Source organism: Erythrolamprus reginae, chromosome 1 (assembly GCF_031021105.1).
Source record: "Erythrolamprus reginae isolate rEryReg1 chromosome 1, rEryReg1.hap1, whole genome shotgun sequence".
In the NCBI taxonomy this organism is placed as follows: Eukaryota; Metazoa; Chordata; class Lepidosauria; order Squamata; family Dipsadidae; genus Erythrolamprus; species Erythrolamprus reginae.
The window spans coordinates 419,355,660-419,372,887 of record NC_091950.1 but is presented as its reverse complement, the minus strand read 5'-3'; the positions used below and the strand labels follow the sequence as shown (position 1 = coordinate 419,372,887).

General features: G+C 42.0%; 1 protein-coding gene across 1 annotated transcript in view; it reads left to right on the top strand.

Annotated features, from left to right (window-relative positions):
* BCAS3 (BCAS3 microtubule associated cell migration factor) overlaps window positions 1–17,228 on the top strand; it is an 845,338-nt gene that overhangs the window by 436,765 nt on the left and 391,345 nt on the right. Inside the window, 1 exon segment of the mRNA XM_070735381.1 lies at window positions 14,783–14,883. Within this exon segment, the coding sequence (XP_070591482.1) occupies window positions 14,783–14,883 (101 nt within the window).

The window sequence follows — 17,228 nt, the reverse complement described above, 5'->3', positions numbered from 1 at the left end:
TTTTACAATTTATGCATGGTATGTTTGTATGTATGATTGGTTTTATAATAAGGGTTTTTAGCTGTTTTACTATTGGATTGTCGCATGCTGTTTTTACCACTGTTGTTAGCAGCCCCAAGTCCACTGTGAAGGGTGGCATACAAATCCAATAAATAGATAGATAGATAGATAGATAGATAGATAGATAGATAGATAGATAGATAGATAGATAGATAGATAGATTGATTCCCCTGGGCCATTTCCGCTTTATGTATGGTCTGTATGAGATGTATGATTGTTTTTTATATTAAGGGTTTTAAATTGTTTTAATGTATTGGATTTTAATGTATTGGATCAGAGAAGGGCAGCATACAAATCTAAATAATAATAATAATAATAATAATAATAATAATAATAATAATAACAACAACAATAACAACAACAACAACAATAATAATAATGTAAAAGGACTAAGCGAATATTGGTACAAATGTATATGAATTTAGAGTTTATAAATCAAAATACACACGGACATATATAGAAGAAAATAAGGCTAAAGAGAGAGAAAGGAAAAGAGAGAAAAGGGGGAAGGAAAGAGAAGAGGAAAAATTAAAAATAAAAAAGAGAAAGAAAGAAGAGATAAATTCATATCTATAAATTTATCAGATGCCATAAATAGTGTCAACTTATCTGTTGACCCCATTACCCTACAGCTTTTAAGATCTTTACTATCAGCACAGATGAAGGTTTTAGGTTGAGTTAGAGTTTAATTTTTGTCCTTTTACAGCCTTTCTGGCCACCGTTGTTAAGTGAACCACATCATTAGTCGCACGGTTGTTGAATGAACCAGGCTTCCCTTGTTGACGTTCACTTGCAGGAAGGTTGCAAAAGGGGATCACGTGACACACACACACAAACACACACCCCAGGACACTGTGGTCCACATCATAAATTCATGGGAAGGTTGGTTAGCGTCATCGACACTATGAACGTAGATTACAGATTAACAAGAGTTGGAAGGGACCTTGTAGGTCAGTGATGGCAAACCCAGGGGAAGAGCCTTCTCTGTGGTGGCCCCGACCCTATGGAACCAACTCCCCCTGGAGATTAGAATTGCCCCCACCCTCCTTGCCTTTCGTAAGCTCCTAAAAACCCACCTCTGCCATCAGGCATGGGGGAACTGAGATATTCTTTCCCCCTAAGCCTTTACAATTTATGCATGGTATGCTTGTTTGTTTGTATGTATATTTGGTTTTACAAATAAGGGGTTTTTTTTAGATATTTTTAGGATTGGATTTACATGCTGTTTTTGTTGCTGTTGTTAGCCGCCCCGAGTCTTCGGAGAGGGGCGGCATACAAATCCAATAAATAATAATAATAATAATAATAATAATAATAATAATAATAATAATAATAATAATCCTTTTTTTTTTCTGGAGTGCCAAAACCGCCCTGAGTCTCTGAAGAGGGGCAGCATACAAGGCTAATAAATTATTATTAATAATCATTTCCCAGCTTCTGGTGGGCCGATCAGGTTCGTGTTTCACCTTCCCCAGGCCCCAAAGGCTTCCCTGGAGCCGGGGAGTGGGCAAAAATGCTCCCCACCCCACCCGAGGCTATCGGGAAGCCAAAACTGCCAAAAATCAGCTGGCCAGCACACACATACATGTTGGAGCTGAGCTAGGGCAACGGTTCACATGCCAGCAGATATGGCTCCGCGTGCCACCTGTGGCACTTGTGCCATAGGTTCGCCATCACTGTTGTAGGGGAAGAGCCTTCTCTGTGGCGGCCCCGGCCCTCTGGAATCAACTTCCCCCGGAGATTAGAACTGCCCCCACCCTCCTTGTCTTTCGTAAATTACTCAAGACTCACTTATACCGCCAGGCATGGGGGAGTTGAGACACCTTTCTCCCAGGCTTCTTTATATTTTGTTTCATGTTTGGTATGAATGTGCTGTTTGGTTTTTAAATATATGATAGGGTTTTATATGCTTCTTTTAATATTAGATTTGTTTTGCTATAATATTGTCTTTATTGTTGTGAGCCGCCCCGAGTCTTCGGAGAGGGGTGGCATACAAATCTAATTAATAATAATAATAATAATAATAATAATAATAATAATAATAATAATAATCTAGCCCAACCCCCCTCTGCCCAAGTTGGAGATCCTACACCATTCCGGTCTCTTATTGAAAGCCTCCAGTGATGAAGCTCCCACAACTTCAGAAGGCAACTTCTGTTCCATCTGTTAATTGCTGTCATTGTCGGGAAATTTCTCCTTGTTTCCAAGTTGAATTTCTCCTTGTTCAGTTTCCATCCATTGTTCTTTGTCTGGCCTTTGGGTGCTTTGGAAAATAGCTTCACCCCCTCCTCTCTGTGGTAGCTCCTCAAATTTTGGAAGATTGTTATCATATCTCCCCTGGTCCTTCTCTTCACTAGATTAGCCAGGCCCAGTTCCTGCAATCATTCATTCATTCATTCATTCATTCATTCATTCATTCATTCATTCATTCATTCATTCACTCACTCACTCACTCACTCACTCACTCACTAACTCATTCATTAGATTTGTATGCCACACCTCTGCATAGACTCGGGCCGGCTCACAGCAATAATAAAGACAATGTAAAAACAAATCTAATAATTTAAAAAAACGCTAAAACCCCCATTATTAAAAGCAAGCATACACACAAACATACCATGTATAAACTGTATAGGCCCGGGGGAGATGTCTCAGTTCCCCCATGCCTGACGGCAGAGGTAGGTTTTAAGGAGCTTATGAAAGGCAAGGAGGGTGGGGGCAGTTCTAATTTCCGGGGGGAGCTGGTTCCACAGGGTCGGGGCCGCTACAGAGAAGGCTCTTCCCCTGAGTCCCGCCAAACGACATTGTTTAGTCGATGGGACCCGGAGAAGGCCAACTCTGTGGGATCTAACCGGTCACTGGGATTCGTGCGGCAGAAGGCGGTCCTGGAGATATTCTGGTCCGATGCCATGAAGGGCTTTATAGGTCATAACCAACACTTTTAATTGTGACTGGAAACTGATCGGCAACCAATTTATGGTATGCTTTAGCCTCCAGTCCTCTCATTATCATGGTTGCTCTTCTCTACACTTTTTCTGGAGTCTCAACATCTTTTTTATAGTGTGGTGACCAAAACTGGATGTAGTACTCCAGATGTGGCTTTACTAAGGCTTTCTAGAGTGGTATTAGCACCTCCCTTGATCTTGACTGTATCCCTCTCTTAATGTAGTTTAGGATTACATCGGCTTTTTGGGCTGCCGCTGCACACGGCTGGTTCATATTTATCTGATTGTCCACTAAGACACCAAGTCTCTACCTCCAAATGATGGTTTTGACATGATTAAAACCTTTGAATATGTTAAAGGGTTAAATAAGGTTCAGGACAGAAGTGTTTTTAATAGGAAAGTGAACACAAGAACAAGGGGACACAATCTGAAGTTAGTTGGGAGAAAGATCAGAAGCAACTATACTATTTTTTGTATTTTATCTTAGGATGGATATACAGTGATACCTTGTCTTACAAATTTAATTGGTTCCGGGACAAGGTTCTTATGGTGAAAAGTTTGTAAGATGAAACAATGTTTCCCATAGGAATCAATGGAAAAGCGATTAATGCATGCAAGCCCAAAATTCACCCCTTTTGCCACCCAAAGCGCCCGTTTTTGCGCTGCTGGGATTCCCCTGAGGCTCCCCTCCATAGGAAACCCCACCTCTGGACTTCTGTGTTTTTGCGATGCTGCAGGGGAATCCCACCAGGGGAATCCCAGCATCGCAAAAACAAGTTCTTCGCTGTCAACGGAAGTCCAGAGGTGGGGTTTCCCATGGAGAGGAGCCTCAGGGGAATCCCAGCAGTGCAAAAACGGGTGCTTCGCTGGCAACAGAAGTCCGGAGGCGGGTCATCCCAGCGGCGGCGGTGGGTTTGTAAGGTGAAAATAGTTTGCAAAAAGAGGCAAAAAAATCTTAAACCCCAGGTTTGTATCTCGAAAAGTTTGTATGACGAGGCGTTTGTAAGATGAGGTATCACTGTATGTTTATCTCAGGCATATTTAGATTCTGTTACTGTGGATTTACCAACCACGTCTGCTGGAAGTTTGTTCCAAGCATCTACTACTCTTTCTGTAAAATAATATTTTCTCACATCACTTCTAATCTTCCCCCCAACTAACCTCAGATTGTGCCCCCTTGTTTTTGTGTTCACTTTCCTATTAAAAACACTTCCCTCCTGAACCTAATTTAACCCTTTAACCTATTTAAATGTTTCAATCACGTCCCCCCTTTGCCTTCTGTCCTCCAGACTATGATCTATCCCTCCATCAATATCTATCTCTTTATCCATATCTATATCTCTCTATCCATCCATACAGAGCAGCGGATTCCTACACGGGAAAGAGCCTAACCCCCCAGGGGTAGCACTCCATTTAAGGATGTTTATGCAGATGGGAAAACTTGACTGCTAGCTTTATGCGAACCTTTCTGGCTTCCTGCATGCGCTCCATCGCTGCCTCCGCCATAAAATCCGCTGTCCCAGCGCACTGTTCAAAAAAATGCTCAAAATACTGGAAATAGTTCTGAGCGGAGAAGAATTAAAATAACTTTCAGATGCCTCCAAAGAGCCATAATGTTGCCGAAATGGTTCCTTTACCGGTCTGGCTTGGTCATCTGGAACTTCTTAAAAGACGGGCGGTAGTTGGAAGAGTTGGACTCCGCGAGCGCACGGAGGTCAGTTTTCAAAGCCACATGTGAGGATTTAGCGGGCCGAGTCCTCCTGACGCTAATGGGAGTCAAACAGCTAAATCCCGGCGCTCAGCTTTGAAAATTTACTACTAAGCCTCTTGACTTCTCACTACATACTTTGATTGTAACAGTAATCCACGGTTAACATAATTTTCCCTGACAATAATGTCAAACATACTATTGAAAGCAGTGCATTATAGAAAGAGTTACTTCTTTCTGTAACTCTTTAAAGATGGGCCCATCAAGTCGATTTCACAGCCGGCCTCGCCAGCAAATTTATTACGGTACACACAAAGGACGTTGTATTTGGTGTTGGAATCGTTGTCAGAGGACTGGAAGTCGACATGGCTTAGATGTGTGAATTGATGAGCCATTTTTTCACATAAAAAAAATAGGAGAGGGGGGCTCTGTGCTTTTTAAAATGAAGCTTTGGTGTCCTTGGTTCTCCCTGACCTTGGTGGTTCTCCGGAAGACGTTTCATAGCCCAGCTAGGTAACACGATCAGTCTGGCAATCTCACACTACTTACCAGAGCTTACAAAACTTTTGCCAGACCCATCCTCGAATACAGCTCCTCTGTTTGGAACCCATATCGCATCTCAGACATTAACACCCTTGAAAATGTCCAAAGATACTTCACCAGAAGAGCCCTTCACTCCTCCACTTGAAATAGAATACCCTATGAGACTAGACTTTCAATCCTGGGCCTAGAAAGTTTAGAACTAAGACGCCTTAAACAAGATCTAAGTATTGCCCACAAGATCATATGCTGCAACGTCCTGCCTGTCGGCGACTACTTCAGCTTCGAGCACAACAACACAAGAGCACAGAACAGATTTAATATTAACCGCTCCAAACTTGACTGTAAAAAATATGACTTCAGTAACCGAGTTGTCGAAGCGTGGAACTCATTACCGGACTCCATAGTGTCATCCCCAAACCCCCAACACTTTTCCCTTAGATTATCTACGGTTGGCCTATCCAGATTCCTAAGAGGTCAGTAAGGGGCGAGTACAAGTGCACTAGAGTGCCTTCCGTCCCCTGTCCTATTGCTCTCCTATATATCCTATACCTTTCTTCTATTCCTATATCTCTTCTTCTATTCTTTCATTGATATGTTCTATTCCTATATCTTCTTTTCTATTATTTCTTAGATATATTTTACTATGAGTATCTCCTTTATAACCCTCATCATGTATTTTACTATATGTATATAGATATATATCCTGTAAAACCCTCATTGTGTATTGGACAAAATAGATAGATAGATAGATAGATAGATAGATAGATAGATAGATAGATAGATAGATAGATAGATATTTAGATAGATATTTAGATAGATATTTAGATAGATAGATAGATAGAAAGATAGATAGATAGATATTTAGATAGATAGATAGATAGATAGATATTTAGATAGATAGATAGATATTTAGATAGATAGATAGATAGATAGATAGATAGATATTTAGATAGATAGATAGATAGATAGATATTTAGATAGATAGATGGATAGATAGATAGATATTTAGATAGATAGATATTTAGATAGATATTTAGATAGATAGATAGATAGATAGATAGATAGATAGATAGATAGATATTTAGATAGATAGATATTTAGATATTTAGATAGATAGATAGATAGATAGAAAGAAAGAAAGATAGATAGATATTTAGATAGATAGATAGATAGATAGATAGAAAGATAGATAGATATTTAGATATTTAGATATTTAGATATTTAGATATTTAGATAGATAGATAGATAGATAGATAGATAGATAGATAGATAGATAGATAGATAGATAGATAGATAGATAGAAGGGAGTGGGGTTTGTTCTCTGTTTATATACAACGGCTTGCCCTGTCGGTGTTGGTGGGAGTGTTCTTGGGTGGTTTCTTGATCATCCTGTGATTTACGGTTTCATTGCCCGTCTGAGTTGGTAGCACTTTGATGACTGCTTGATTGAAACTATTTAGTCAATGGGACCCGGAGAAGGCCCACTCCGTGGGACCTAATCGGCCGCTGGGATTCATGCAGCAGGGTTCCAGTATCTCAGAGGTTGTCACAAAGAAGAGGGAGTGAAACTATTCTCCAAAGCACCCGAGGGCAGAACAAGAAACAAGTGGTACTATCGGTGGGCACACAAGCTCAGTTCTGGCACGTAGGCTCACACCAGCCACCTGGGCTTTGTGCCTTTTAGCCCCACTGTTCTCAGCCTCCGAGGTGGTGTGGAAGGCCGTTTTTCCTCTCCCCAGGGTCCTAGAAAGACACTGACGCTTAGGGAGAGCGAAAAAAGGGCGTGCCATTGTGTATTGGGAGCGGGGGTGGCACACACTCATGTGCAGGGGGGCACATGGAATTATGGGTGCAGGCACTCGCGCACACAACACCCCCCCCCCCCAAATCTCCTCCTTCTTTTGGCACGCGAAGCAAATAAGGTTTCGCCATCCCTGGTGTGGGGTTTCCTGCCTAAGTAAGAGGTTGGACTAGAAGACCTCTATGGTCCCTTCCAACTCTGTTATTCTGTTCAGATCCCTGAGCTTGCAGCTCTGTAACTGAAAACGGCTTTACTGTCTTGCCATTTATTTTATTTATTTATTTATTAGATTTGTATGCCGCCCCTCTCCGAAGACTTGGGGCGGCTAACAACAATTAAAAAAAACAATGTAACAAATCCAATATTAAAAAGCAATCTAAAAAACCCCAATTTAAGAGACCAATCATACACAGAAACATAGAAACATAGAAGACTGACGGCAGAAAAAGACCTCATGGTCCATCTAGTCTGCCCTTATACTATTTCCTGTATTTTATCTTACAATGGATATATGTTTATCCCAGGCATGTTTACATTCAGTTACTGTGGATTTACCAACCACGTCTGCTGGAAGTTTGTTCCAAGGATCTACTACTCTTTCAGTCAAATAATATTTTCTCACGTTGCTTTTGATCTTTCCCCCAACTAACTTCAGATTGTGTCCCCTTGTTCTTGTGTTCATTTTCCTATTGAAAACACTTCCCTCCTGAACCTTATTTAACCCTTTGACATATTGAAATGTTTCGATCATGTCCCCCCTTTTCCTTCTGCCCTCCAGACTATACAGATTGAGTCCATTAAGTCTTTCCTGATACGTTTTATGCTTAAGACCTTCCACTATTCTTGTAGCCCCTCTTTGGACCCGTTCAATTTTGTCAATATCTTTTGTCAATACAAGCATACCATGTATAAATTCTATAAGCCTAGGAGGAAGGGAAAAAATTTCAATTCCCCCATGCCTGACGACAGAGGTGGGTTTTAAGGAGCTTGCGAAAGGCAAGGAGGGTGGGGGCAACTCTGATATCTGGGGGGAGCTGGTTCCAGAGGGTCAGGGCCACCACAGAGAAGGCTCTTCTCCTGGGTCCCGCCAAATGACATTGTTTAGTCGACGGGACCCGGAGAAGGCCAACTCTGTGGGACCTAACTAGTCGCTGGGATTCGTGCGGCAGAAGGCGGTCCTGGAGATATTGCCATGTTCTTCAGCCACCCTACAAGCAGCAATCATAGTTTTCGGAGATTTCGCACTGGCCATTTCACCGGATCCGTGAAAGTTCGACACAGTTACGCAACATTCAATTAGTTTCAGGATGGAAGCAACGCAACTGCGGTTGCCGAGCATATGTCGTCTCGCAGACTCCTTTGCGGCACAGGGAAACGTCCGGGTTTTGTAATTATCTGTGACTGTCCTCCAGGGAGGAATATAATGAAAGGGGAAAGAAACTGGATCCCTGTACATTGCTGCTGATAGGAAAGCTGGGGAAAATGAATAATTGAGCATCTAGAGCAATAAAGCTCTTTTTAGAAAGGGAGGGGTCATTTTCTTTTCTTTTCTTTGTCAAGTACGCATTTGTAACATACAGTGATACCTCTACTTACCCACTTAATTGGTTCCGTGACCAGGTTCTTAAGTAGAAAAGTTTGTAAGAAGCAATTCTGGCATCGGACCAGAATATCTCCGGGACCACCTTCTGCCGCATGAATCTCAGTGATCGATTAGGTCCCACAGAGTTGGCCTTCTCCGGGTCCCGTCGACTAAGCAATAAGGTCACAGGGGAAGAGCCTTCTCTGTGGCGGCCCCAACCCTCTAAAACCAGCTTCCTCCTGAGATTAGAACTGCCCCCACCCTCCTTGCCTTTCGCAAACTCCTTAAAACCCACCTCTGCCATCAGGCATGGGGGAACTGAAATATCTTCCCCAAGCCTATACTGTTTATGTATGGTATGTTGTGTGCATGTTTTTTAAATTATGGGTTTTTAGCTTTCTAATTATTGAATTTGTATTATATATTGTTTTCTGTTGCTGTTGTGAGCTGCCCCGAGTCTGCGGAGAGGGGCGGCATACAAATTAAATAAATAAATAAATAAATAAATAAATAAATAAATAATAATAACAACAACAACAACAACAACAACAACAATAATAATAATAATAATAATAATAGATTTCCCATAGGAATCAATGTAAAAGCAAATAATGTGTGTGATTGGTTCAAATCTCATCACCGGCTCAAGGTTGACTCAAGCCTTCCATCCTTCCGAGGTGGGTCAAATGAGGACCCGGATTGTGGGGACAATAGGCTGGCTCTGTTAAAAAGTGCTATTGCTAACATGTTGTAAGTCGCCCTGAGTCCAAACGAGAAGGGCAGCATAAAAATCAAATAAATAAATAAATAATGTAATGTAATTTAATTTATTAGATTTGTATGCTGCCCCTCTCCGTGGACTCGGAGCAGCTCACAACAAAATAACACAGTATATCAAATCTAATATTAAATCTAATCTATAATAAATAAATAAATAAATACAATAAATAAATAAATACACACATATATGCATACATACATACATGCATGCATACATACTTCCGCCTGGCCAAGTCTGATATCCCTTAGTATTATCCCACCTTAAATTTCAGGTGCTCCTAGTGGCAAACCAACCTCTGATGCCTCTGGGTATCCGGTGTAGAGGTTTTTCACACTATCCTACTTTTCTTTCTTCTCCCAGCCATCAACGCCATCACTCTGCTAAACAAATAATTCCTTCAACACTGTCAAACTAAGTCTGCACTTCTATTTCTACTAGATTTTTCTCATCATTCCTATCATCCTTTTCCTCCCACTTAGGACTGTATGACTGTAACTTCTTGCTTGTATCCTAAGATTTTTATTAATATTGATGGTTTCTTCATTGCTTATTTGACCCCTATGACAATCATTAAGTGTTGTACCTCCTGATTCTTGACACATGTATCTTTTTCTTCTATGTACACCAAGAGCATCTGCACCAAAGACTAATTCCTTGTGTGTCCAATCACACTTGGCCAATAAAGAATTCTATTCTATTCATATTCTATTCTATTCATATTTTATTCTATTCTATTAATGTTTTATTCTATTCTATTCTATTCATATTTTATTTTATTCTATTCTATTCATATTCTATTCTATTCATATTTTATTCTATTCTATTCTATTCATATTTTATTTTATTCTATTCTATTCATATTCTATTCTATTCTATTCTATTCATATTCTATTCTATTCATATTTTATTCTATTCTATTCATATTCTATTCATATTCTATTCTATTCTATTCATATTTTATTTTATTCTATTCTATTCTATTCATATTTTATTTTATTCTATTCTATTTATATTTTATTCTATTCTATTCATATTTTATTCTATTCTATTCATATTCTATTCTATTCTATTCTCATTTAATTTTTATTTTATATAAAATTCCCGTCAGTGCTGCAATATGTTTGCTTGACAAGGCAGCTGCTGCTGGGATGAGAACATCTTCTTGCTTCCACCTGCCAACGGGATCTCGGCCAGTTTCATTGTCAAGGCAGCTTCAAATTGGTTGCATTAGCATCAAGGTGACTCGATGCTGATGGTTCTCGAGCCTAATGGCTTCCGAGGAGCGGTTTTGTTCGAGTCCTTCAAACCGGCGCTTGGCGTCTCGCGAAGTGGAGGCCAACAAGAGGGAAAAGGTTGCAGCCGATGCTAAAGGACAAGACTTGCCAAGGGTGACGTGGCCTTGCCACCGTCATCCCCTTTTGGGAAGTCATTTTCCAAAGGAGCGGAAGGCAAGAAATATGCCCATGTTACACCAACACTCCGCAGTCTGCATTGGTTGCCGCTCAGTTTCCGGTCACAATTCAAAGTGTTGGTTATGACCTATAAAGCCCTTCATGGCACCGGACCGGATTATCTCAGGGACCTGGGATTCTGCTGCACAAATCCCAGTGACCAGTCAGGTCCCACAGAGTGGGTCTTCTCCGGGTCCCGTCAACTAAACAATGTCGCTTGGCGGGACCCAGAGGAAGAGCCTTCTCTGTGGCGGCCCCGGCCCTCTGGAACCAACTTCCCCCAGAGATTAGAATTGCCCCCACCCTCCTTGCCTTTGGAAAGTTGCTTAAAAACCACCTCTGCCACCAGGCATGGGGGAACTGAGATACACTTCCCCTAGGCCTTTACAATTTTATGCATGGTATGTCTGTACGTATGATTGGTTTTTATATAATGGGTTTTTAACTGTTTTTAGTATTGGATTTTGTTATATACTGTTTTATTGTTGTTGTTAGCTGCCCCGAGTCTGCGGAGAAGGGCAGCATACAAAACCAATAAATAAGTAAGTAAGTAAGTAAGTAAGTAAGTAAGTAAGTAAGTAAGTAAGTAAGTAAGAAAGAAAGAAAGAAAGAAAGAAAGAAAGAAAGAAAGAAAGAAAGAAAGAAAGAAAGAAGCCAACAGATGGCAAGTAATCCAGGAGAGAAGCAAACTGGAATTAAGGAGAAACTTCTTAACAGTGATAACACGGGACCCAGCGGAACAACTTGCCACCAGAAGCTGTGGGAGCTTCATCACTGGAGGTTGCTGGAATTGGGTACATCTAGTCCCGTGATGGCGAACCTATGGCATACGTGCCACAAGTGATATAGGAGGGCACTCGAGACTTTGCTGTGTTTCGGCTCTAGCACCCATGCACACGCTAGGCAGCTGAGTTTTGGCCTTGGGAAAGCCTGTTTTTATTTATTTATTGTTGGAGTTGAAAGGGACCATGCAGGTCATCAAGTCCAACCCCCTGCCTGAGCAGGAATCCTAAAGCACCCCAGCCAAATTGCAGTCCAATCTCCTCTTGAAAGTGTCCAGAGTTGGGGAGTTCACCACCTCCGCCGGCAGGTTGTTCCACTGGTTGATTGCTCTGACCGTCAGGAAGTTCTTCCTTACTTCTAGGTTGAATCTCTCCTTGGTCAGCTTCCAGCCGTTGTTCCTCATCCGACCCTCTGGTGCTCTGGAGAATAGAGTGGCCCCCTCCTCTCTGTGGCAAACCCTCATATACCTGTATACAGCTATCATGTCCCCTCTGGCCCTCCTTTTCTCTAGGATATCCATGCCCAGTTCCCGCAATCTCTCTTCGTAAGTCTCGGTTTCAAGTCCCCTGATCATCTTGGTTGCTCTTTTGTGCACCTTCTCCAGAGTTTCAGTGTCTCTTTTGAAGTATGATGATCAGAACTGGATGCAGTACTCCAGATGTGGTCTGACCAGGGCATAGTAGAGTGGTATTAATACTTCCCTGGTCTTGGAGTGTATCCCCCTGTTGATGCAGCTTAGGATAGTGTTGGCTTTTTTGGCCGTTGCTGCACATTGTTGGCTCATGTTTAGTCGATTATCCACCAAGACTCCAAGATCTCTTTCGCAGTCACTACTGCTAAGTGGGGTTTCTCCCAGGCTGTACACATGTCTAGGGGTCTTTTTCCTCCTCCAGATGCTTCCGAAAAACGTCCATGAAACACCAGAGGCAACCCCCCCCTCCGAGAAATCAGACGTTTGAGTAAATGCACTTCGGTTTGCCTGTTGTGCTGTTTTTTGCATTCCAGAGAGTTCAGTGAAGCTTCCTGAAGCCCCGGAATGCAAAAAACAGCACAATGGGCAAACCCGGAAGTTCGTTTCCAAACTTCCGGGTTGCCCGTGTGGGCATTTTTTTTCACCTGGCAGGCTTCAGAAAGGCTTGTGCACATGCGCGGGTGGCAGCGCAAGGGTGTGCACATGCATGGAGGAAAGAGAAGGGGTGTGGCCAATCACACTTGGACAATAAAGAATTCCGTTCTGTTCTATTCTATTCATATTTTATTCTATTGATATTTTATTTTTATTTTTTATATCCTTTTGCGACTTTCTGACCAGCAAAGCCAATGGGGAAACAAGAACCCACTTAATGACAATGTTACTAATTTAACAACTTATGCTCAGAAGCAACAAATCGGCAAAAATCACTGAAATGGCAGTTCCGTGTTAGCAAAAACGTCAGAAGAGAAGGATTTCGGGGTCATGATTTCTGACAGTCTCAAAATGGGTGAGCAGTGTGGTCGGGCGGTAGGAAAAGAGCGCTGGTGAGACCACATTTGGAATACTGTGCTCAGTTCTGGAGACCTCACCTACAAAAAGATATTGACAAAATTGAACGGGTCCAAAGACGGGCTACAAGAATGGTGGAAGATCTTAAGCATAAAACGTATCAGGAAAGACTTCATGGACTCAATCTGTATAGTCTGGAGCAGTGATTTTCAACCTTTTTTGAGCTGCGGCACATTTTTTACATATACAAAATTATGGGGCACATTGAGTGGGGGGGGAGTGGGGGGGCTACAAAAAGTTTGGACAAAAAAATTATATCTCTCTCTTCCTCCCTTTCGCTCTATTTCTCTCCCTCTTTCTCTCTCTTCCTTCCTTCCCCTCTCTGTCCATCCCTCTTTCTTTCTTTCTCTCTTCTTTCCTTCCTCTCTTTTTTGCTCTCTTTCTATCTCTCCCTCCTTCCCTGCCTCTCTTTCTCTCTCTTGCTTTCTTTCTCTCTATTTCTCTCTTGCTTGCTTTCTCTCTCTCTTTCTCTCTTGCTTGCTTTCTCTCTGTGTCTTGCTTTCTTTCTCTCTCTCTCTCTTTCTCTCTCTTGCTGAGCTTCGCGGCACACCTGACCATGTCTCGTTGCACACTAGTGTGCCATGGCACACTGGTTGAAAAACACTGGTCTGGAGGACAGAAGGAAAAGGGGGGGACATGATCGAAACATTTAAATATGTCAAAGGGTTAAATAAGGTCCAGGAGGGAAGTGTTTTTAAAAGGAAAGTGAACACAAGAACAAGGGGACACAATCTGAAGTTAGTTGGGGGAAAGATCAAAAGCAACATGAGAAAATATTATTTTACTGAAAGAGTAGTAGATGCTTGGAACAAACTTCCAGCAGATGTGGTTGGTAAATCTACAGTCACTGAATTTAAACATGCCTGGGATAAACATCCATCCATCCTAAGATAAAATACAGGAAATAGTATAAGAGCAGACTAGATGGACCATGAGGTCTTTTTCTGCCGTCAGTCTTCTAGAAACATAGAAACATAGAAGTCTGACGGCAGAAAAAGACCTCATGGTCCATCTAGTCTGCCCTTATACTATTTTCTGTATTTTATCTTAGGATGGATATATGTTTATCCCAGGCATGTTTAAATTCAGTTACTGTGGATTTATCTACCACATCTGCTGGAAGTTTGTTCCAAGGATCTACTACTCTTTCAGTCAAATAATATTTTCTCACGTTGCTTCTGTTCTTTCCCCCAACTAACTTCAGATTGTGTCCCCTTGTCCTTGTGTTCACTTTCCTACTAAAAACACTTCCCTCCTGGACCTTATTTAACCCTTTAACATATTTAAATGTTTCAATCATGTCCCCCCTTTTCCTTCTGTCCTCCAGACTATACAGATTGAGTTCAATCTGTATAGTCTGGAGGACAGAATGTGTTTCTGACTGCCGTGATTCACCTAACCTCTACAGCCAAGAAAGTGTGTAAAATGAGGCAAAGCTCGTTTAACAAATGTTTCACTCCGCAACATAAATTTTGGGGCTGGATTGTGGTCGTAAACCAAGTACCCCCTGTGTGCACTTTTTTGACCTTCTCTTAATCGTGTCTGATTTCTTTATTGCCTCATCTCTCTTCCCCCCCCCCCACAGTAGTTCCGCTGGGAAGCCCTGGTCCGATCACCCGCCATGAATCCTACGAGAGCTTAGCGTCTGACCACAGTGGACAAGAAGATGAAGAGTGGCTTTCTCAGGTACTGGTTGACGGGCTGTCAGAGTGATGGGTTGCAAGAGCCAATTGGAAAAGAAACATTGATTTATTTTGATAAATTTATTGGCCGCCTATCTCGTCTGGATTCACTTCAGGCGGCAATGAGCCGAGGTGGCGCAGCAGGTAGAGTGCTGTACTGCAGGCCACTGAAGCTGACTAGATCTGTAAGTCAGCAGTTCAAATCTCATCACTGGCACAAGGTTGACTCAGCCGTCCATCCTTCCGAGGTGGGTCAAATGAGCTGGCACTGTTAAAAAAGTCATGTTGTAAGCCGCCCTGAGTCTAAGGAGAAGGGCGGCATAAAAAAATTGAATAAATGAACTCCTGTGTGCACGTGTCCCAGCGTGTTTTTGGTTCTGGGCATACACAGGGAGCAAAATCTCACGAGGGGATGCGCATGCGTGTGTGTGATTTTTGCAATTTTATTTATTTTTATTTATTCATTCATTTGTCCAATACACAAATACATAGGAAGAAAAATAGACATGTAGTAATATATGTTTAATGTTTCCAAATGTAAAATAATGCACTTGGGGAAAAGGAATCCTCAATCTGAGTATTGTATTGGCAGTTCTGTGTTAGCAAAAACTTCAGAAGAGAAGGATTTAGGGGTAGTGATTTCTGACAGTCTCAAAATGGGTGAGCAGTGTGGTCGGGCAGTAGGAAAAGCAAGTAGGATGCTTGGCTGCAAAGCTAGAGGTATAACAAGCAGGAAGAGGGAGATTGTGATCCCACTATATAGAGCGCTGGTGAGACCCCATTTGGAGTACTGTGTTCAGTTTTGGAGACCTCACCTACAAAAAGATATTGACAAAATTGAACGGGTCCAAAGATGGGCTACAAGAATGGTGGAAGGTCTTAAGCATAAAACGTACCAGGAAAGACTTCATGAACTCCATCTATATAGTCTGGAGGACAGAAGGAAAAGGGGGGACATGATCGAAACATTTAAATATGTTAAAGGGTTAAATAAGGTTCAGGAGGGAAGTGTTTTTAATAGGAGAGTTAACACAAGAACAAGGGGACACAATCTGAAGTTAGTTGGGGGAAAGATCAAAGGCAACATGAGAAAATATTATTTTACTGAAAGAGTAGTAGATCCTTGGAACAAACTTCCAGCAGACGTGGTTGGTAAATCCACACTAACTGAATTTAAACATGCCTGGGATAAACATAGATCCATCCTAAGATAAAATACAGGAAATAGTATAAGGGCAGACTAGATGGACCGTGAGGTCTTTTTCTGCCGTCAGTCTTCTATGTTTCTATATATAAGGGTAAAGTGAACTTAGAGGAGAGGAAATATGAAAGAAAGAGAATATATATGATAAATGAGAGGAAGGAAAGACAATTGGACAGGGGATGAAAGGCACACCAGTGCACTTATGTGGCCTCTTAGGAACCTGGAGAGGTCAATCGTGGAGAGTCTAAGGGAGAAGTGTTGGGGGTTAGGGGTTGACACAGTTGAGTCCGGTAATGAGTTCCACGCTTCGATAACTCGATTGTTGAAATCATATTTTTTACAGTCAAGTTTGGAGCGGTTCGTATTAAGTTTGAATCTGTTTCGTGCTGTTGTGTTGTTGCGGTTGAAGCTGAAGTAGTCATTGACCTGTAGGACGTTGCAGCATAGAAGCAAAAAATTGCCAAAAACTTATGCACATCCCCGTGCAAGATTTTGCTTCCTGCGCGTGTGCAAAAGCGAAACCACACTAGGATGTGCACACAAAATCATGCCGGGATGTGCGCGCGTGCATGCAAGAGAACAAAAGCTACGCATGCAACACAACTTTTGCTACTGGCGCATTGTCCTCAACCGTATTGGTAGCAACTTGCGACTGCTTTGAGGTCTTCTAGCTCAACCCTCTGGTCAAGGAGGAAAACTTATGACCATGATGGCGAACCTATTGCACATATGCCACAAGTGGCATATGGAGCCATAGCGGTGGACATGTGAGCGCAGGAGTGACCGGAAACTGATTGGCAACCAATGTCCTGGTCTTCAATGGAAGGCAGATTGGCAGCAATTGTTTTTTCTGCAGTAAGTGCAAAAAATGGTCCCAACTCACCTTTTCCCACCGCCGTTGTAACTTTGATCCATCCTTAAATGAATGGTTGTAAGTCAAAGATTCCATGTATGGTATCTGATCCTTCTGGGCCAGCATGAGTCGAGAAACAGGCTGTTTCCAGCCTCTGAAAGGGGTGGGGAAGGCCCAATTTTTTGCTCCCCACCAAGCTCCAGGGACTTTCAGGATGAAAATGGCCTCCCCCATCCCCCAGAGGCCCTCTGGAGGCCATGAATGGCCCATTCCCCAACTTGAAACGGGCCAT